Source organism: Nerophis ophidion, linkage group LG06, assembly GCF_033978795.1.
Source record: "Nerophis ophidion isolate RoL-2023_Sa linkage group LG06, RoL_Noph_v1.0, whole genome shotgun sequence".
Taxonomy (NCBI): Eukaryota; Metazoa; Chordata; class Actinopteri; order Syngnathiformes; family Syngnathidae; genus Nerophis; species Nerophis ophidion.
The window spans coordinates 58,060,251-58,080,894 of NC_084616.1; the positions used below are offsets into that span (position 1 = coordinate 58,060,251).

Below are 20,644 nucleotides of genomic sequence, written 5' to 3' on the forward strand. Positions count from 1 at the left end.
TTTGTTGTGTTATGGTGCGGATGTTTGTGTTTGTCAATCTTGTTTGGTGTGGGTTCACAGTGTGGGGCGTATTTGTAACAGTGGTAAAGTTGTTTATACGGCCACCCTCAGTGTGACCTGTATGGCTGTTGACCAACTATGACTTGCTATCACTTCCATGGGTCGGCAGAAGCCTCCAACAAAATGTGACTGGGCCACACTGTATATATGGTGGGAAAACGGACGAGACGGCAGATAGTAGAGGACGCTAAAGGCAGTGCCATCACGCCCTCAATATTGTTGACCGGGTGAAAACCGGGAGAATGATTGCCACGGGAGATTGTCGGGAGGGGCACTGATATTTGGGTGTTTCCCGGAAAGATGGTAAGTATGTTGGTAGGGCGGGAAAGCCATTCAAAGAAGGTGAATTCATTAAAAAGTGCATGTTAGATTTTTTAAAGAAATATTTTCTTAAAGTTAAAGTAAAGTTAAGTTAAAGTACCAATGATTGTCACACACATACCTGATGCGGCGAAATTATTCTCTGCATTTGACCCATCACCCTTGATCACCCCCTGGGAGGTGAGGAGAGCAGTGGGCAGCAGCGGTGCCACGCCCAGGAATCATTTATGGTGATTTAACCCCCAATTCCAACCCTTAATGCTGAGTGCCAAGCAGGGAGGTAATGGGTCCCATTTTTATAGTCTTTGGTATGACTCGGCCGGGATTTGTGCTCACGACGGGCGGACACTCTAACCACTAGGCCCAGCCTCACCCAGTTTCTGCATCCAGTGGCCCCCCAAGTAAATTGAGTTTGAGACCCCTGATGTAGGAAAATAAATAGGAAAGTGGGATAGTTTGTAGAGTTTATTCAGGGAGAGGGAAAAATAGGATAAAATGAAATACTGTATTATAGACAATGAATTACTAAAATAATGTACTGTAATGACCTTGAATGAATGAGTAAGTAAATCCAGAATAGATTTCAAAGCCATTAACACTAAATAAATTCTAGGTAAAATTAATCTGAAATAAATTAATGTTTTTTTTTGTGTGTGTCGATTTAAGCATTTGCTGATGAGCAGTGGGGTTGTTTGGGGAACATGCAGCTATTTGTGAGCGCCTGTCTCTTTAAGAGCTGTCACCTGGGGGAGACAGGTGTGTAAATGGCGTAAAAGCAGGGCCATGTGCCGTTAAGATGCAGCAGAAAGTTTGACCCCCACCCCCCGGTGTTCGGGGACAAAGCCATGGCGGCTGCTCTTGTGTAGTCGAGCTCTTCGCTCTCACGCCAACTCCACCGTCAGTGACGTAGGCATCACGTGTCCGTCTCTTCCCTCGCTACGTCCGCCGTGTTTTCCTCCCCTTCGCTGGCTGCTTTCACACTGGAACCACTCGAAATAAACAAGCTCGAGCCGAAAGGGGTGGTCGCGGTCGCCAGCAGCCGGGTTCCAGCGTCTTGCCACCGGCCGATGGACCGAGCAGCTTCCACCTTGAAGTTACCATCAATGAGGCGCAGACCTCCCGTCAATTACTGGTTCCGCTGAGCTCCTGTGGTTGAAAACTTTTGCGTGCGTGTGTTCCCACCGCGGCGAGGTGAGTGTCGCTTCCTGGTCTCCGCCAGCACAAAAGGCCGGTTTACCTTCGCCGAACTTAGCCGCGGCGGAGCGTCCACCTTCGCGGGCTACGGCCAGCTGCACATCGCCTGCTTAAAATGGCGACAGTCGACTGAGAGGGAGAGAGAGAGAGGGAGAGCGAGAGGGTTGTTCTAGGAACTGAGGGGTGTTTGTCTTTCCTCAGCTTTTCGTTTTATTGTCAAACCCACCAAGTTGTGGGACTCACTCCGCCTGCCTAACTTGAGTCGGAGATGAACACGCATCGTTCAGGCAAATGTTTGACGCAGCTGCGCGCAGGCTGGCTATGACGTTTCCTACTCAGCTTTTTTTTTTTTTTTACTAACACATGCTACTTTTTATATACTATTATTCGTACAGTGCACATTGAATTGAAACACTCAAACATGGGTGAATGCTTTCAAACACAATTGTTCTGCCAACCATTCAGTAATTGCACTTTTAAATATTGCAAGTTTTGATTAAATTAATTATGAATTTTAACTAAGAAACCATAATGTAATTAATAATAGTTACCGTATATCCTCGAATTGCAGCCGGGACGCTAATTAATTTAAAACCTCTTCTCACTCCTGCGCTTACCAAAGGCATGCGATAAAAGTAAGCATGCGCTAATTATTTTAAAACCTTTTCTCACTCCGGCACTTACCAAAGGCATGCAGTAAGAATTTGAGTGTGGTGTAAGCTTGGACCTTAAATCCTACTGAATAGCTCTTAAAGGCTTACTGAAATGAGATTTTCTTATTTTAACGGGGATAGCAGGTCCATTCTATGTGTCATACTTGATCATTTCGCGATATTGCCATATTTTTGCTGAAAGGATTTAGTAGAGAACGTCGATGATAAAGTTCGCAACTTTAGGTGTTAAGAGAAAAGCCCTGCCCCTACCGGAAGTGGCAGACGATGACGTCACAAGTGTGGGGGCTCCTCACATATTCACATTGATTTTAATGGGAGCCTCCAACAAAAAGTGCTATTCGGACCGAGAAAACGAAAATTTCCCCATTAATTTGAGCAAGGATGAAAGATTTGTGTTTGAGGATATTGATAGCGACGGACTAGGGAAAAAAAAAAAAAAAAAGTTAAGATTCCGATGTTTTTAGACACATTTAGTAGGATCATTCTGGGAAATCCCTTATCTTTCTATTGTGTTGATAGTGTTTTAGTGAGTTTAATATTACCTGATAGTTGAAGGGGTGTGTCCACGGGTGTCTTGACACCAATGTCTCAGGGGAGTCAACGGCACCTATGGACGGGGCAAGCTCAGCTTTTCCCCGATAAGAACCGACTTTTTAACCACAATTTTCTCACCGAAACCTGCTGGTTGACATTCGGTCGTTAATGTTCGCTTGACCGCGCTCTGATCCATAGTAAAGTTTCACCTCCGGGAATTTTAAACATTGATTGATTGATTTATACTTTTATTAATAGATTGCACAGTTCAGTACATATTCCGTACAATTGACCACTAAATGGTAACACCCGAATAAGTTTTTCAACTTGTTTAAGTCGGGGTCCACGTTAATCAATTCATGGAATCACCGTGTGTTTGTGTGGCTAACGGCTAAAGGTTCCCAACTCAGTCTTTCTACTTTGACTTTTCCAATATTAATTGAACAAATTGCAAAAGATACAGCAACACAGATCTCCAAAATACTGTGTAATTATGCCGTTAAAGCAGACTACTTTTAGCTGTGTGTGTGTGCAGCGCTCATACTTCCTAAAAACCTGTGACGTCTTGCGCACACGTCATCATTACACAACGTTTTCAAGACGAAACTCTCGGGAAATTTAAAAATGCAATTTAGTAAACTAAAAAGGCCGTATTGGCATGTGTTGCAATGTTAATATTTCATCATTGATGTATAAACTATCAGACTGCGTGGTCGGTAGTAGTGGGTTTCAGTAGACCTTTAATCTTCTTCCCTTTATGCGATTTCAGATTACCGGTATTGAAATCAGCCTCCTTCATTTTGAAAATGATGACAGGGGAAGTGTCACTCGTGACGTCACGAATTTGACCCGGTAGTAATTCCAGGCAGGCGCATTCTATATGCCTTGCTGCAATTCAAGGAAATACGGTAATATTTAGTTTGCATGTCAGCCTGGTAAAAAACTCAGGCAGGCAGTGTTATGAATGTACGTGTGAGACTCTTATGGGGGGGTTAAGATATCACAGACCTGCATGTAATCCAGCCAGGTCTATCTCTGTGTTTACTAGTACAGTGTTTTTCAACCTTTTTTGAGCCAAGGCACATTTTCTGTGTTGAAAAAATCCAGAGGCACACCACCAGCAGAAATCACTAAAAAAACAAAACTCAGTTGACAGTAAAAAGTCGTTGTCGCAATGGTTGGATATGACTTTAAACCATAACCAAGCATGCATTACTATAGCCTTTGTCTCAAAGTCACATCACGCCGTATGAATTTTTCGCTGTTATCCTGTGTGTAGTGTTTTAGTTCTTGTCTTGCGCTCCTATTTTGGTGGCTTTTCCTCTTTTTTTATATATTTTCCTGTGACAGCTTCATGTCTTGCTTTGAGCGATATTTCCTGCATCTACTTTGTTTTAGCAATCAAGAATATTTAAGTTGTTTTTATCCTTCATTGTGGGGACATTGTTGATTGTCATGTCATGTTTGGATGTACATTGTGGACGCCATCTTTGCTCCGCAGTAAGTCTTTGCTGTCGTCCAGCATTCTGTTTTTGTTTACTTTGTAGCCAGTTCAGTTTTAGTTTCGTTCTGGATAGCCTTCCCTAAGCGTCAATTTTTTTCTCTTGGGGGCACTCACCTTTTGTTTATTTTTGGTTTAAGCATTAGACATATTTTTACCTGCACCATCCCTCCCGCTGTTTCCGACATCTACAAAAGCAATTAGCTACCGGCTGCCACCTACTGAGATGGAAGAGTTTTACACGGTTACACTGCGTAGCTCTAGACAGGACCGACACTCAACAACAACACATCATTTGCAGACTATAATTACTGGTTTGCAAAAAATATTTTTAACCCAAGTAGGTGAATTTAGATAATCTCCCACGGCACACCAGACTGTATCTCACGGCACACTAGTGTGCTGTGGCACAGTGGTTTAGAAACACTGTACTAGTAGACTAGGTCAAGTTGTTCTGTTATGAAGGCAGAAAGAGACAAAAGTTTGGTCGACCTAATGCGCTTCAAGCTTGCAGTGTTTGTTCCTTGTGCTGCTGTAAGCCGATGTTCACTCTCTTGGAGAGAAGATTCTTGAATTGCCTTTGCACATTAATTTGTTAATTGTATTTGTCTTCACTGAAGGCCTCGGTACCTCCTTCATAATCATTATGATTATTTGTTCGCATGGATCTGAATGGGGGGGTCTGAATGTCAAACATGGCGTCCCATGTGCTGCAGTGACTTGTTTCTAAAATGTAAATATTAGTTGGGCAACCCCCCCCGTCCCACTGGGGTGAGTTTTTCCTTGCCCTTATGTGGGCTCTACCGAAGATGTCGTTGTGGTTTGTGAAGCCCTTTGAGACACTTGTGAATTAGGGCTATATAAATAAACATTGATTTATTGCTTGATGGATCTACCAAGTTGACATACTCCTTGCCAATAATATTTCCAAGAGCACACTGATCCCACTCCCCCATGCAGCCATAGTATGTTTGGGTCAGCAAACGCCTCGGCTTTGCACTGTGTGCTCGGCTGGTTAACAGCTTGTGATGTCAGCCATTTTAGGCTGGACAGAACAGAGCACGATGCTCCGCCATTTTTTCCCTCTCTCTCTCTCACTCTCTCTCTCTATTCAGCAGCCCAGTTCTGCTTGTCCCAGCAGAGGCCACAGCAATGCAGGCCTTCACTACCCACGCCGCCATCTGCTCTCTGACCTAAGAGTTGCCTCGAGGATGAGCTGACCCTGCAGAAAATGGTCATTGAAGTGTTCTTTGTATTGAGTCCGAGGCATGGGCGATCAAAGAAGATGTTTGGCTGAGTTGAAGTGAATGGTTACAGATAGTTCATTTACTCGCACCTAAAGGTTCATCATTTACCATCTCTGAGATGTTGCACATGGGTTTTGACACCATACCTGCGGGGCCTAGGTAGCTGCAGGACAAACCCTGAGCAACGAAGAGCAGGAACAGGGCAGTAACCCGGGCACATATCAGGAAGAGCACTTAGACGGTGAGTCAACAGGAAGAGCCGGCATCATCTCTGTCCAATAACTTTCTTTGGAGACTACACCTAGCAGGGAAACGTCTGAGTGACGTTCTAAAATAGAAGCAAGGCAGGGCCACTCCAAATACTGCCAACAAACAAACAGCTCTCAATCCAGTGATTGGATGTCTGTCGTGTGTGTGTGTGTGTGTGTGTGTGTTTGTGTGTGTGTGCGTGCGCAATGTGTTGGTGGGTGGTGGCTGTGGTGGTGGGGTTAAGGGGTAGGAGGTGGTTGCTATGGGGACTGTAACACACCAGTGGCGCTGCCGACCTGTCTCCCTCGAATAAACATGCTGCGGGGGGGAGAACTGTGGGGAGGGAGGGGAAGCAGAATGGGTGAGGGGGTGGGAGGTGAGTATGAGTGACGTAAAAAGCAAGGAAGCATGAAACTGAGTAAACAAGAAGCCAAACAGTGTCATCAAGCGTGTCCGCTGCTTGGTGATGGATGTTTTTGTTCGAACATAGCACTCACTCTGCCATGCTGTGCTATGCAGCTAAGTTTGCAGGGTCCGAGCTCTCCTGTATGTATGTGTGCGCGTGAGCGTCTGCTATCATTGCCCTATACTCGGCGCAGGATTCACTCAAGGCCGTCACAAAAGTCAGGCCGGGGAGTGAAAGGAGGTTACCTTGTGCAGAGCCACTGACCAGGCGTAGATAATACAGGTTATGAAAGAGCAAGACAAAACAACATTTGTGTTTGTATCTTCTTTGACTATCACACCCAAGAAAACGAGCCACCTCGCTACCGCCGTAAACAAGCCTCACACACAGGCATGCAGGCAGCCACCCCCGCACACCACATGCACACACTAACGTAAGCATATATGCGCCCTCGCTCGTCCCGCCTCTGTCTCTCACAGGAAACCCACACATGCAAATGCTGAGACAAGCTGCATCACCACTAATTGACATCCAATTTTAAGCCATAGCTTTCATACCGACGAGTCAACAAACGGCCTTAGAGTGTTGTTGATAGTGTGGCCTGCATTGTGCTTTGTTTGCACCCTCACCTGAATGAGACCTTCAGGCCAGATCTTTTAGGCACACATTTGCAGATTCACTGGTGTGGAATATGAGACACGGCTGTTCAATTCTTTACTGTCATATTTTGTGTTTTCATTCATGTCAGTTGCATGACGATGTTAAAAGCATCTACACAGTTGCCGAGGCCGAACTTTAGCCTATGTCCACTGGCTGAGAAGCTTCTTGGGTTAGAACATTCCAGGCTGAGCGAGCAAGGAAGGGGGCGGCACGATTGTAGTTTGGAGCAAAAAGGGGGCGTTGAAGAGCGGGGGTGGGCAGGGTGCTGCGGTTGGAGGGGGGTATCGGGAAGGAAAAATTCCTGTGAGAAACACCTCCGCGCTTCCTCCACGACAGTTAACACCCCTACTCGCCCTAAAGTGGCCTCCCATCCCCCGCCGTCCTCTCCCGTTAGCTCACGCTTGTCACACCCAACTCAACCACGTAATGGATGGCTGAGACTGTCCACCCATAAGCCTTTGTATCGTTCATGTGATCGCTCTGCCTTGGCAGCATGGTGCCCTCTGATGCAGAACTGAATGGCAGAAGAGTAGGAGGGGTGCACCATAGCCAGAGCCCAGGGCAGTAACTCGGGGTGGGGTTGGAGGGGGGTGCACAAAGGAACGAGGGGCATCACGTTCCTTCGACTGTCGCGGATCGTTTGCGTGTTAACCCTTCACGTTCTTTAGTATGCTACTTTTACAGATAAAGACATGTAAAAGAGAAACTTTTTAGCTTCTAAGAATTTACGCACACCGTTGATGTTTTTTTTCTGACGTCAACAAAAGTGGCACAAATTATAACCCAAGTTATCATAATTTTCATGAGAAAAGAGAGCAATAGATAATGTTTAAGAGTGTAGCACCCATGATGAGTGAGGTTTGATTAACATTTCTAACTTCCCTCAACTGTGTCTGTCAGCACCAGAAAGTGAGCCTTTGCCGGTGCTTAGCGAAGAGCAACTTTCTGACTTGGCAGACATTTTGATATGGCATACCACTGCATCTTGTGTTAGAAGGGGCGGGACTTTGAGAGGCTTTTGGATATACCTGTTAAACTCGAGAGCCATTAAGCATTTGCAAGGTTTGGCCTTTCTGTGCATGAGGCATCATGTCTGTGCAGAGCGGCCGTGAAACAGTTGCCCCAGAGCCATCTTTCAATGCTTCATCATTCCCTTCTCCATCTGGGGGAGGGAGGGAGTAGTGGTGAACCTCTCACACAGGAAGCTTCGTCATTTGTATGGATACGCCGGGTACGGAGGTGAAATACTGTAAAATGTTCTAATATTCCTACTGATAAGACTTTGATTGGTTTGTCTATTTCTATCTATAAACCACATATAAACTGATGGATGTTCTCAACTAGTTTGTGTCACAATATTTGTGAAGGTGTTCAAGCTACACAAGCTTTTTTTTTTTTTTTTCAAATACCCTTTTTTGTGAGGGGGTGTGTCATGAAGGAGGGGAAGTGAGACATAGCGACGTGGGGGAGGGGGGAAATAAGGGGGTAAGACAGGAGCACTCCCAAAAAGCCTTCAGTTATTTAAGAAGTGAAGAAGCAGTGGGCTAGACTAATTCTCCTTAATCAGCCTTATGGTGTAAAGAAGCCTTTTCTCAATCATATTTGGGGGTTCCGTAGGTTTCAGTAAGGCCCTGGAACAAAGGGAAACTGGTTGCCAATATCTTTCTTTTGTGTTTATAATTAAACTTGGCAAATCATGAAACCAACCAAGCCAATTGAGCAACTTATTGGTGTATTTTTAGCTTATAATTGTAACTGATGAATGTTTTCGTCATCTCCAGTTTTGTTTTCCAGGCTGCCATGAGAGCTACAAGTTGACCTACGGACATGCTGTGCGCTCTTCCTCCCTCCACGCCTGGTTCAATAGGCTACTAGCAGCGGCCCATCCTCCCAATCACACCCCACTTGCAGCCATTAGAGCACCCCTCCCCGCTGTGTGGCCACACTATGGCCAGCAAAAGGAAGTCCACTATACCTTGTATGATCCCCAGCAAGATCATACACCGATCAGAGGATGCTGAACCGGACATTCCTGTTCTTCAGCGGCAAACAGCGATTTCTGGAAGGGGCACACATAGCCCTGCAGACTTTCCTAAGACAGAGGCAGCTGACACTGTCTTTGATGACATGGGAACCTATATTTGCAAGCCTTGCAACTTTGAAACCTATGACCTTAATTTGTTCTTGGACCATGTGTACGCTGGGCACCCAGAATTCCGTTCGGACCCGAGTTTCCTCTGTGTGAACTGTGGGTTTTCTGCGCTTAAATTTGAGGGCCTAGCTCTGCATAATGCCAGGATTCACCCAAGCACATTTAACAGCCCTCTGCAGCTGAGAAAGAGGGACAAGAGGGTAGTAGTAGAACAGACTATAGTAACTGGGACTGACGAGGGGAAGGATAATGAAATTACCTTCACCAAAACCCCAATCATGAGGATGCTAAAAGGCAAATCGGAGCTTAAACGAATAGTAATGTCCCACGCCGTTTCTGACGATCCTTCCTCTGACCCACACTCCATCTCCAGCCCTAAGGAACCTGAGAGGAAAGAGAATTCCGTTGCAGTGGCTCAGGTGGCCCATGTACCCACTATCATCCACAATGGAACCACTAAGGTCACGCTACCTTCAGCAATCCAGATAGTCAACGGCTCTGGAGCGTTACCTGTGCTCAAAAGCCCCATCACACAGGTAAACTGCACTTTGTCTTACGGTCCTTTTCAATGTTCAACTTAATTGTTTGCGAAAAATATTTTGTAGGTCGTTTCAGTTCAGAACAAAAGCCTGCATCAGTCTTCACCCATCACAACTTTCTCAGATGCCTCATCTTCCAAAAATCTCCCTAAGGTAATTATAGTTGTTTTTAGCTTTGTTTAAAGTTCAACAGGTATCACAGTCTCTTTAAACATCTTGTTCCTATCCAGGTGATGATTCCTCTGAGCAGCATCCCCACCTACAATGCCTCAATGGACTCCTCCTCGTTTTTGAAGACCTCTTTTGGTAAATTCCCATATCCAACAAAGGCAGAACTTTGCTACCTGACTGTGGTCACAAAGTTCCCGGAGGAGCAAATCAAGATCTGGTTCACAGCGCAGAGACTCAAACAAGGGATCAGCTGGTCCCCTGAGGAGATTGAGGAGGCCAGGAGGAAGATGTTCAACACCATCATCCATACTGCATCCAGCAGCACACAGAATCAGTCGCAGAGTCGCCCAGGTCCCACTCATCCCACAATCACGTTCCTGGGGGCCACTGGGATTCCTCAAATTCTGCAGGGCTCCCTTGTTAGCCAAGGGGGAGTAATCGTCGCACAGCCCGTGGTAGCTAATGGCATTCAGGTCAATAGCGCCCCTGTGGCACTGGCTGTCACACCCAAGCCCCAGGCAGCAGCCCGGCCCATGATGCAGGCCCGACCTGCTGCAGCCCTAGTAGCCGACAAGGGCACAACCATGATTGTGGGGGCGGTGGCCAGCAGCAGTACAGGGAGCAATGTCATTAGCAGCAGTAAAAGTATCAAGAGTGGGGGAGGGGTTGCTAGCAGCGTCATTAGTAGCAGCAGCCAAGCCAGCATTATCAACCTCACTCTGGGTAGCAATAATCTCGGCAATGCAAAGGTGAGCGACGTCAGCACGAAACACGAAAGTGCTAATGGCAGGAGCAATAGTAACACAAGCAGCCATGCCACTTCTGCTCGTGGAAGCACTGTTGCTAAGAACCCCAATGTCATCAAAACTACCAATACAGGCGTCGTGCAGAGCGAAAATAAAGATGGCAAAAAGCTGACAGACAGCAGGCCTTTAAATGGCAGCAACACAACAGACAACAATGGACTGAAGAGCAAAGATGTAAAGGGTAATAAATATGACGCCTCAAGCACAAGAGCCGATGATGTGGACCTCGGTGACTCCTTCAAAATGGGTGAGGCCTCCTCCCCTTCTTCCAAATCCTCCTCGCCATCTCCAGCGGTGGGCGCCTCCGGCAGCTCCCTGAGCTCCCGCAGCATCAACGCATTCCTGGATCCCACTTTTTTCAAGGGCAAGAAGTCTCAGGAGCAGCTCAACACTCTCAAGGATAGTTTCCTCTGCAACCAGTACCCGGACCAGGAGGAGGTGGAGCGCCTCATCTCTTTGACCGGGCTCACTGTGCGAGAAGTACGCAAGTGGTTCAGTGATCGACGCTACCACCTTCGCAACCTTAAAGGCCCGCGCTCCGGCACAGGTGCTCCCAACAAGTCATCAGCAGGGAGCGGCGTGTCAGGGGGCGGAGACACAGACAGCCCCAGCCCTATGGATCTATCTGAAACCAGCAGCAATGGTGCAAAAACACCCCAGCAAAGTTCTGCTCCTCTGAGCCCGACCTCATCAGCACATACTCCCACCTCTCCCACCACTCCCTCACGCAGGCTACCCAGATCACCTTCTCCTGATTTCACAGCTGTCCGTTACAAGGAGAGAGAACCCCACCAGGTGAGTGCCACACCTTGTTTTTACATGAAATCATTGTATATTGTCTCCTTTCCTTACAGTTTTTCGTTCAATGGTATTGTACATACATACACTCAGTGTGAACTTACAGGCAGAGGGATCAACACATTGTCCGATTTTCTTTGGTACCCATTTACATGGCCACTTGTTGCTTTGTGAAATTCAAACTGTGATATATATATTTTTTATGAGACAGGTCTAAACTGAGGTCACAACACAGGAAGTATTTTGCCCAAGGGGGCGTGGCTACAGGATAGAGTTGCCAAATGGGAATTGTTTTCTGAGTTCTTTGCATGCATGTTATAGAATTTCACAAAAATACAATAAAATATGTGGTACATTACATTACATTACAAAACACAATAGAAAAATACAATTATAGCCAATATTTCAGAATAATTATATTTTACTGCGTCACATCTTATCGTATAAGTGATACTAGTGATTGTTTTCTTGAAAAAAATGGCTCTTTGAAAGGAAAGGCTCCTCAAAATCCACCCATAAATTCCATCTATATAATACACATGTAGGAGGAGGGTGAATCGATCCATAAATTGGTGTTGTCAATACCAAGGGTAATGTCAGTATTTGTTCAATACTAGAGTGATTACATCAATATTTGTATTTTTTGTCGTATTTGTTGAATGTTTAACAAACTCAGTCACTGGACACAGGTGGACTTTAAAGGGGAACATTATCACAATTTCAGAAGGGTTAAAACCAATAAAAATCATATCCCAGTGGCTTATCTTATTTTTCGAAATTTTACCCATCATGGAATATCCCGAAAAAAGGCTTTAAAGTGCCTGATTTTCGCTATTTGTAAATCCACCAATCCATTTTCCTGTGACGCCACTCCGTGACGCCAATACAAACAAACATGGCGGATAGAACAGAAAGATATAGCAACATTAGCTCGGATTCAGACTTAGATTTCAGCGGCTTAAGCAATTCAACAGATTACGCATGTATTGAAACGGATGATTGGAGTGTGGAGGCAGATAGCGAAAACGAAATTGAAGAAGAAACTGAAGCTATTGAGTGAATAGCTATAGCTATTGAAGCTATTCGGCGATCGCCTTCTAACCAATGATTGCATCTTTTGACCACTGGAGCAACTTTAATCTGTTGATTGGTAAGTGTTTGTTTGGCATTAAATGTTAGTGGAGGTAAAGGCTGCATGCAAATATAGCTACAAATGTACATACAGCTAGCCTAAATAGCATGTTAGCATCGATTAGCTGGCAGTCATGCCGTGACCAAATATGTCTGATTAGCACATAAGTCAATAAATAACATTAACACAACTCACCTTTGTGATTTCGTTGACTTTATCGTTGGAAATGCATCTGCTTTGAGTGTCGCAGGATATCCACACATTTCTTTCGTAGCATCGCAATCGTCGGTAAAATGTGCAGAACAAATGAGGGACATTTGCATCTTTTGACACTGGTGCAACTTGAATCCGTCGATTGGTATGTGTTTGTTTGGCATTAAATGTGGGTGGAGGGAAAGGCTGGATGCAAATATAGCTACAAATGAGGCATAACGATGCAATATGTACATACAGCTAGCCTAAATAGCATGTTAGCATCAATTAGCATGCCGTGCTAATCGATGCACACTCCACGTACGTCAACTTGAATCTGTCCCTGATCGTGTTGTTACACCCTCCGACAACACACCGACGAGGCATGATGTCTCCAAGGTACGAAAAACAGTCGAAAAAACGGAAAATAACAGAGCTGATTTGACTTGGTGTGTGTAATGTGTTTGAGAAAATGGCGGATTGCTTCCTGTTGTAACGTCACTGGTGAAAGGTCATTGCTCCGACAGCGAACATTTGAAAGGCTTTTAAATCGCCAAATTCACCCTTTTAGAGTTCGGAAATCGGTTCAAAAAACATATGGTCTTTTTTTCTGAAACATCAAGGTATATATTGACGCTTACATATGTCTGGTGATAATGTTCCCCTTTAAGGGGAAAAACAAAAGGGTCTAAATGAGAGAGTTGTATGTTGTAGTATTTACTTTTTGTTTTGGTTTGAATTCATTTTGAACATGTATGCAGCTACAAGTGACATCCTATAGTTTTCATATTTACATTTGTCTTTATAACATGTTCAAAAAGGAGTAGGAAGAAGCCCAACTTATTTTATCCTATCCCTTTTCCATTTCCTGCCCTCATTTTGTAACATAATTTACATCAATGAACACAACAGATCTCTGAATTTAAGTCAGTTAAGATTTAATTGAATTTAATTCAGTTAAGATTGGAACATCCCTACTTAAAACAATTCCATCCATTTTCTACCGCTTATCCCCTTTGGGGTCACGTGGGGCGCTGGTGCCTATCTCAACTACAATCGGGCGGAAGGCGGATTACACCCTGGACAAGTCGCCACCTAATCGCTGGGCCAACACAGATAGACAGACAACATTCACACTCACATTCACACACTGGGGCCAATTTGGTGTTGCCAATCAACCTATACCCAGGTGCATGTCTTTGGAAAACAATTCACTCACGCGTAATTTTTAGATGAAAACTTTGTGTACTCAAATCTCAATGCACTCGATTGCTTTTAAAATCTGTCATGAACTGAGACCGCATTCTGCTCTCTGAGTGACTGTTTGTTGTCTGGTTCAGATAAAGGCGCTGGAGGCCAGCTTTGCCCTGGAACCTGAGCCCTTAGCAGAAGAAGTAGACCGACTGCGAGGTGAGACCAAGATGACCCGGAGGGAGATCCATAACTGGTTCACTGAGCGGAAGAAGAAAGCTGCAGCAGCTGAGAAAAGGAAAGAAGAAGCACTGCGAGCGCTGAGAAGAACTGAAGAGGAGGCGCAGGTGGAAGTTGAAGGGGAGGAGAGACTAAACGACGATGCTTCTGGAGAACTCAAAGTCAACCCCATTAAGATCAACCTGAAGATGCTGAAGGTGACCGAGGCCAACGGTAAATCGGAGAGTGAGGCGGTGGACTGCCCCAATCTCAGCACCTCTGTTAACCTTGCGCCAACCCTCGCCCCCAAACCGTCACACTCCCCCAAACCCACAGTCCTGCGAGGCAAGAAAACCGCAGAGCAGCTGCACCTGCTCAAGCAAGTCTATGCGCGGACGCAATGGCCCAGCGCCGCTCAGTACGATGATCTCCTCTCGGGCACAGGGCTGCCCCGCCCTGACGTGGTGCGCTGGTTTGGGGACTGTCGCTACATGCAGAAGAACAGTCAGCTCAAGTGGCTGGACGCCTACCAGAATATGGCCCTGCAGGAGGACTTGCAGGAAGAGAACGTGCACGTCCTCCAGTCCCACCTTGATGGCAGAGGAAGCCAGGAGGAGTGCCAGGTACAGAGTACAGACCGCAAACATGATAGCAGTGTTTTAAATGAACTAGCACAGAATATTGGTTACTTGTAGTACGACTAAAACAACATATTTTAAGCTGCCAAGGACATTTTCATGAGTGTGCAGTGGCCTGGCTTCCGTTTTCAATACATAAAAAACATTTGTTGTATGATGGTCGTCATTAAATTTGAATGTAGATAGATAGATAGATAGTACTTTATTAGGTGTCAAATCCATATTTAGGCTGAGTTTCCAGTTTTTGTAGTAGAAGCTCACGCAAATGTAGACTTTAAAGGCCTACTGAAATGAGATTTTCTTATTTAAACGGGGATAGCAGGTCCATTCTATGCGTCATACTTGATCATTTCGCGATATTACCATTTGTTTGCTGTAAGGATGTAGTAGAGAACATTCACGATAAAGTTCGAAACTGGAGAAAAGCCCTGCCTCTATCGCAGACGATAACGTCACATGTTGATGGCTCCTCATATATTCACATTGATTTTAATGGGAGCCTCCAACAAAAACAGCTATTCGGACCGAGAAAACGACAATTTCCCCATTAATTTGAGCGAGGATGAAAGATTCGTGTTTGAGGATATTGATAGCGACGGACTAGAATTAAAAAAAAAACGCGATTGCAATCGTGTTGCATTGAGACGGATTCATGTTTTTAGAGACATTTACTAGGATAATTCTAGGAAATCCCTTATCTTTCTATTGTGTTGCTAGTGTTTTAGTGAGTTTAACAGTACCTGATAGTCGGAAATGTACGTCCACGGCCGGTTGTTGACGCGCAGTGTCGCGGGGAAGTCGACGGCAGCTGTACGGGAGGCACAAGCTCAGCTGATATCCGGTAAGTGGTGACTTTTTAACCACAATTTTCTCACCGAAACCTGCTGGTTGACAAGTGGTCGGGATCCATGTCCGCTGTGATCCATAGTAAAGTTTCAACTCCGTGAATTTTAAACAAGGAATCACCGTGTGTTTGTGTGGCTAAAGGCTAAAGCTTCCCAACTCCATTGTTCTACTTTGACTTCTCCAATATTAATTGAACAAATTGCAAAAGATTCAGCAACACAGATGTCCAAAATACTGTGTAATTATGCCGTTAAAGCAGAAGACTTTTAGCTGTGTGTGTGCGCAGCGCTCATATTCATAACAGCCCGTGACGTCACGCGTACACGTCATCATTATGCGACGTTTTCAAGAAAAAAGTCCCGGGAAATTTAAAATTGCAATTCAGTAAACTAAAAAGGCCGTATTGGCATGTGTTGCAATGTTAATATTTCATCATTGATATATAAACTATCAGACTGCGTGGTGGGTAGTAGTGGGTTTCAGTAGGCCTTTAAAATGGGTAATTTGTGAATTCTGAGCTTCAATGACTACTTCTTGTTCTTTAGTGCATGTTCATTGCTGAGCTCAGCAGTTTTCCCTTGCTGCAGTTACAGGAACTGGCCAAGGCTACTGGCTTGACGGCAGATCTGGTGCGGCACTGGTTCGCCACCAGAGCCTCTGTGGCTGAAAGGGAGCCATCCTCAGCAGTGAAGCCCCAGCCGCCATCTTCTGCAGGCTCCTCCCCCTTAGAGCCACATCCAAGCGGAGGGAGGAACGAGAAAATAGAGCAGTCGCTGTGTGGCGTCGCAAGCCAAGCTGAGGAGGGCGATACGGGCATGACTGAGCGTCCTACTAAAGGTGCTGTGTCTTTTTACGCAAGAAAATGAAAAGACATGAAACGTAAAACTGTCTCTACTATCTTAATCACTTACAGGAGCAGATTGAGGAGGCTTTTTCTATAACTTGGTTTTTGAGGAGCTGCAGAAAGGATGATGGGAATGGGCCTTGGAACCGTACCTTCCCCCTTGAAAGGATAGGTGGATGTGACCTCACACCCTTTTTGAGCTGGACACAAAAACCTTTGGCCCCACCCCTCACTTCCTGTTCAGCCCCCCCACCCCCCTCCTTCATGCCCTTTCCAATATCCTGCCATCTGCTGTGTTCTGTGTAGAATGTTCAAGTAGAAATGGTGTTTATGGAAGTAAAAAAGGCTAAAGTATACATAGCTTCCACAGATTTCGATCAGTTGTGAGGCGAGGGGGTCAACAGTTGTAGACAAGGCTTGTGGAGTGTGTGGCGCTGCTGATTCACTGTAGTTTTCTGGGTGTTTCCTGAAGCCTTCAAAGTAAAAACATCATCTTGCACTCACTCACTTTGGACTCTGGCAACTGACATGTGAAACGTGCAAGTTGGGCCACTTAGAATCTTACAAAAACAGAGCACTGATGGATATTTGAGCAAAGTTCCTTTTTTAGGGGGGGACATTTCCTCCCCATAAACCAATTTATGTCTAACTAGGAGGTGGAGTCTTTGTGCCGTAGCTTCAAGTGCTTCTTGATGTCGAACATTTTTAAAGGAACTTTCTTACATATGTTTTGACAGTAAAAGAACAGAACTTTTCCAGAGTTCTCTACTTAGGTTTAATGTATCATTTTTACAGGTGATATTTGCAGAATAAACTGAATGTAATTGTTTGCCGCATAGCTCATTACTAGAAAGTCATTACACCCTATGCCTCACATTAGAGCAAGTAAAGGATCATGCACATGAAATAAGACAAAATTGTATAAAGTATTTTATTGACTTCTCAGGTTTGAATGTTATGAAAGGCAAAATTAAAATGGTCTTCTCTGTCCATAGTTTAGGCACGTTACAGAAAAGGCGACAGCGTTTATGAAACATGAGAAAACAAAACCGACGTGTATGGACCCTACTCAGCCATCTATGCACCTGTTGGATTCTAACCTCTTTAAATCCATCACTGCAAGAACCAATCATACAGTTTGCCCTTGTAAAAAAAAAAAAAAAATAAGAGGGCGTCAAGCAATGTCATTCATGCATTGTTGGGACCTTATCAGTCAAAAGAGGGGCAACTGTACCATGTAGATGGACATTTAGCAATAATGCAGCATGAACAAGAAACCATGACAGGTGGCAAGAAAATCTAACACATACTTCTGTCTTTCAGTTTTAACAACCCCTGCTCTCACCTCATAGCGTATGGCTTAGGTGTGTCCCAGTGGTCCAACACTGAGCAACAATACTGAGTTTACATTATCAATACATCACATAGAAAACACTTTCTGAAACAGTTTTATACATACAAGCTTCATCTTGGCCCACTGAAGGCACCTTGACATCCAACCTAGTTGCGCTCAACCCACAAACATGTGAAAAGGAGGAATGTGAGTAAATGAAGACAGCAGCCATGCGTATACATTTCAATCTCCATCACTGAAATAACACTGGACATGATGGCAGCTGCAACATTTTACATTTAAGTGGCGGAGTTAAAATGGCATGTTTTTCCTCAAATGGTATCTTTGTGATAAAAAAATAAAAAGCAGTGACATATTCGCTGACACAGCATATTAAAAACAGTGGAGTGTTTTCTGATAAATTAGATTTGACGGATTAAACTCATGACACTAAACCGGCTGTGAAGAACTGAAATAAAGACAATATGGCTTGCTAACATCATCACAATACTTTTGTGAGCACACATGGTGACTTTCGAATGTGTAAGACTGGTTTATAAAAAGAAAATGTGTTTTTTTGGGAATGTAAGAAGAACAAATGGCTGGCTGTGTGTGTTGAGAGTGATGTATGAGTGTGCCTGTTGTCAATGCTATGACTTCCTCCTGATGCCTTCCACAAAAAACATTAAATATGCAGGAGGAGGTGCATAATATCCTCCAAAGCGCAAAGACATTAAAAACAGTCGCAGAGAGCCCTCTTGTTTTACACATATACATCAAGAAATTGGAAAGGTGACAATATGAATGTTAAATAATTAAAAACATGGAGACAGGAGCTCTTTGAGAGCAGGTGAGAAGCTGCTGTCCTCTAGCCGACAGCACAGCAGGAATAAATACATTATGTTCATATACACCCAATTAAGTTGAGCAAACAAACTGAATCAGGAAATCGTTTCAGTACACTCAGCTTGCGTCCATTTTTCTGCTGCTATTTTACATTTTGAACACAAGAGGACAACACCTCATCCAACATTTCTTCATCCTGTGAGTAGCAGCCAGCTTCCTCTTCCTTCTTCTGTACGGACATCAAAGTTCCTCCCTCTCAGGCGCTGAGTAGGCTGGGCGGACACGAGGGAGGTGGCGGGAGGTAAGCCGGAAACTTAGGCCAAAGCGGCGGTGGACGTTTCCCTGGAAACTTCCCAGCAGTCAGTGACATCATAAGTACGGGCAGAGGCGACTGAGGAGGATTTGGAGGGTAGTTAGGGAGGTGCAACACTAAAGTGTCTCCGTGGTAGTTTGGACTTAGACACGATTCTCTCCACCCACTCTCGTTCGCCGCAGCATCCTGAGGTGGAGACAAAGGACAAGAGTCTCGTCTGGAGCTTTTCATGGCGCTCACACACTACCTTCTGTTCTGTGGGTCCATGTGGTCCAGCAGCGGCTCCTGCGACACTCTAAAGTCGTCCAAAGGCAACTGGTAGCGAGAGTCGAAGGAGCCCTCTCGGCCCCTGTAAGCAGCGACTGCCTGGGCCGGTGATTGCGGCACAGAGGACATGTTGGAGGAGGTGGACGACACTGAGCTGTGATCCCCGTAACGTTCACGTCCAGTCTGGACCGAAACAGAGCTTGACGAGGTCATGGAGAACGGGCACACGATTTCTCCATTTTCTTCCTGAGTAGAAAGATGCAAAAAAGTTGTCTGACTGCTTTTACTCATCAGGGTCAGAGGAGAGCCAGAGCTTTTCCCAGATGACTTAAGCGAGAGGCGGGTTACACCAGGGTTTCCCCTTAAAGTACCAATAGAATGGAAAAACAAGTTGCCTCTGTATTGAAGCTATTATCATATACTGTATATCACCGAAATACTTACAAAGTTTCCAAGTGAATAGATAGCATCAAAACAGTATCAATCTGACAGACATTCCTGAGCCATTTTTAGAGATAATGAGCTAGCCAGACACGTCATTGCGTGACTTAACGCTGGGAACAACAGATCCCTTCATCACCATCAACAATGCAAATCCTGCAGACTTTGTGAAAGCCAACAACGATTACTTAGGGAAAAATCATAATTTACAACCTTATACTTTTGATCCTGAATATAAGGAGGATGATTTACAAGTCTTTGAAGCGCTGCGAAACAGATCCAGCTTTAGTGAAACACTAAGCATCATGTAGCAGTATTGCTAAGTGCTTTTTGATTGATTGATTGATACTTTTATTAGTAGATTGCACAGTTCAGAACATATTCCGTACAATTGACCACTAAATGGTAACACCCGAATAAGTTTTTCAACTTAAGTCGGGGTCCACGTTAATCAATTCATGGCTAAACAAGAAATACAAACTATAAAAATAATAAAACAATAGCTTACTGTACTAAGTCTGTTCTTACTTCAATGACGACGGATATGTCCATATCTTCCCGTTTATAGAAAGAATGAATCATGATGCACACAAAGGGTTAACTAGGAAAAGTCTCCGTACAGACACTGACTTTGGTTGTTTGTGTTTGTCTCCATGTCCGAGTATACATTGAATGTCACAGATGAACAACTTCTAGATTCATGGCTAAATCCGCCTAATATCCAGATGAGAGGCATGACTTATAATCGAGAGTAACTGACGAGCCGAGACGCGATGATGCGGGAGCAGCAGGATATCGCCGCCAGCTCACAGTGAAGAAGCAGAGGGCTACTTAGCTGGGTGCTATCAATCCGCTGCTAAAAAATATTTTGTCTGCGTTAGCGCTTAATACGAAGTTCCTGCAGTCCTGGGTTCAAATCCAGGCTCGGGATCTTTCTGTGTGGAGTTTGCATGTTCTCCCCGTGAATGCGTGGGTTCCCTCCGGGTACTCCGGCTTCCTCCCACCTCCAAAGACGCGCCTGGGGATAGGTTGATTGGCAACACTAAATTGGCCCTAGTGTGTGAATGTTG

At 44.8% G+C, this 20,644-nt stretch overlaps 2 protein-coding genes across 5 annotated transcripts in view; one reads left to right on the plus strand and one right to left on the minus strand.

The window, feature by feature from the left end:
* Positions 1 to 1,151: 1,151 nt before the first annotated feature.
* zhx3b (zinc fingers and homeoboxes 3b) lies at positions 1,152 to 17,203 on the plus strand. 3 transcript variants are annotated; one of them, XM_061904403.1, is made up of 7 exons: positions 1,152 to 1,572; positions 8,628 to 9,534; positions 9,604 to 9,690; positions 9,768 to 11,309; positions 13,977 to 14,669; positions 16,124 to 16,367; positions 16,444 to 17,203. In XM_061904403.1, the coding sequence occupies exons 2-7, from the start codon at positions 8,794 to 8,796 to the stop codon at positions 16,452 to 16,454; spliced, it is 3,318 nt and encodes a 1,105-aa protein (XP_061760387.1). In that variant the 5' UTR covers positions 1,152 to 1,572; positions 8,628 to 8,793; the 3' UTR covers positions 16,455 to 17,203. The 3 variants fall into 3 exon arrangements, with proteins under 3 accessions (XP_061760387.1, XP_061760385.1, XP_061760386.1); XM_061904401.1 differs by having other exon boundaries at positions 1,153 to 1,572; positions 16,118 to 16,367; XM_061904402.1 differs by having other exon boundaries at positions 1,153 to 1,572; positions 8,641 to 9,534; positions 16,118 to 16,367.
* Positions 17,204 to 17,291: 88 nt separating this feature from the next.
* Positions 17,292 to 20,644, minus strand: part of plcg1 (phospholipase C, gamma 1) — a 41,084-nt gene continuing 37,731 nt past the window's right edge. For both annotated transcript variants that reach the window (XM_061904400.1, XM_061904399.1), the window contains exons 32-33: positions 19,114 to 19,379; positions 17,292 to 19,052 (exon numbers count right to left, since the gene is read on the minus strand). In XM_061904400.1, coding sequence (XP_061760384.1) covers positions 19,010 to 19,052; positions 19,114 to 19,379 — 309 coding nt within the window. In that variant the 3' untranslated portion in view covers positions 17,292 to 19,009. The remainder of the gene's footprint in view (positions 19,053 to 19,113; positions 19,380 to 20,644) is intronic.

What these genes read in the sequence shown, in the direction of transcription:
- zhx3b (XM_061904401.1), top strand. Translation starts at nt 8,794, where the DNA reads ATGGCCAGCAAAAGGAAGTCCACTATACCTTGTATGATCCCCAGCAAG. An exon ending in CTTCCAAAAATCTCCCTAAG is followed by an intron (nt 9,691 to 9,767) that starts GTAATTATAGTT and finishes GTTCCTATCCAG; the next exon opens with GTGATGATTCCTCTGAGCAG. An exon ending in GAAGCCAGGAGGAGTGCCAG is followed by an intron (nt 14,670 to 16,117) that starts GTACAGAGTACA and finishes CCCTTGCTGCAG; the next exon opens with TTACAGGAACTGGCCAAGGC.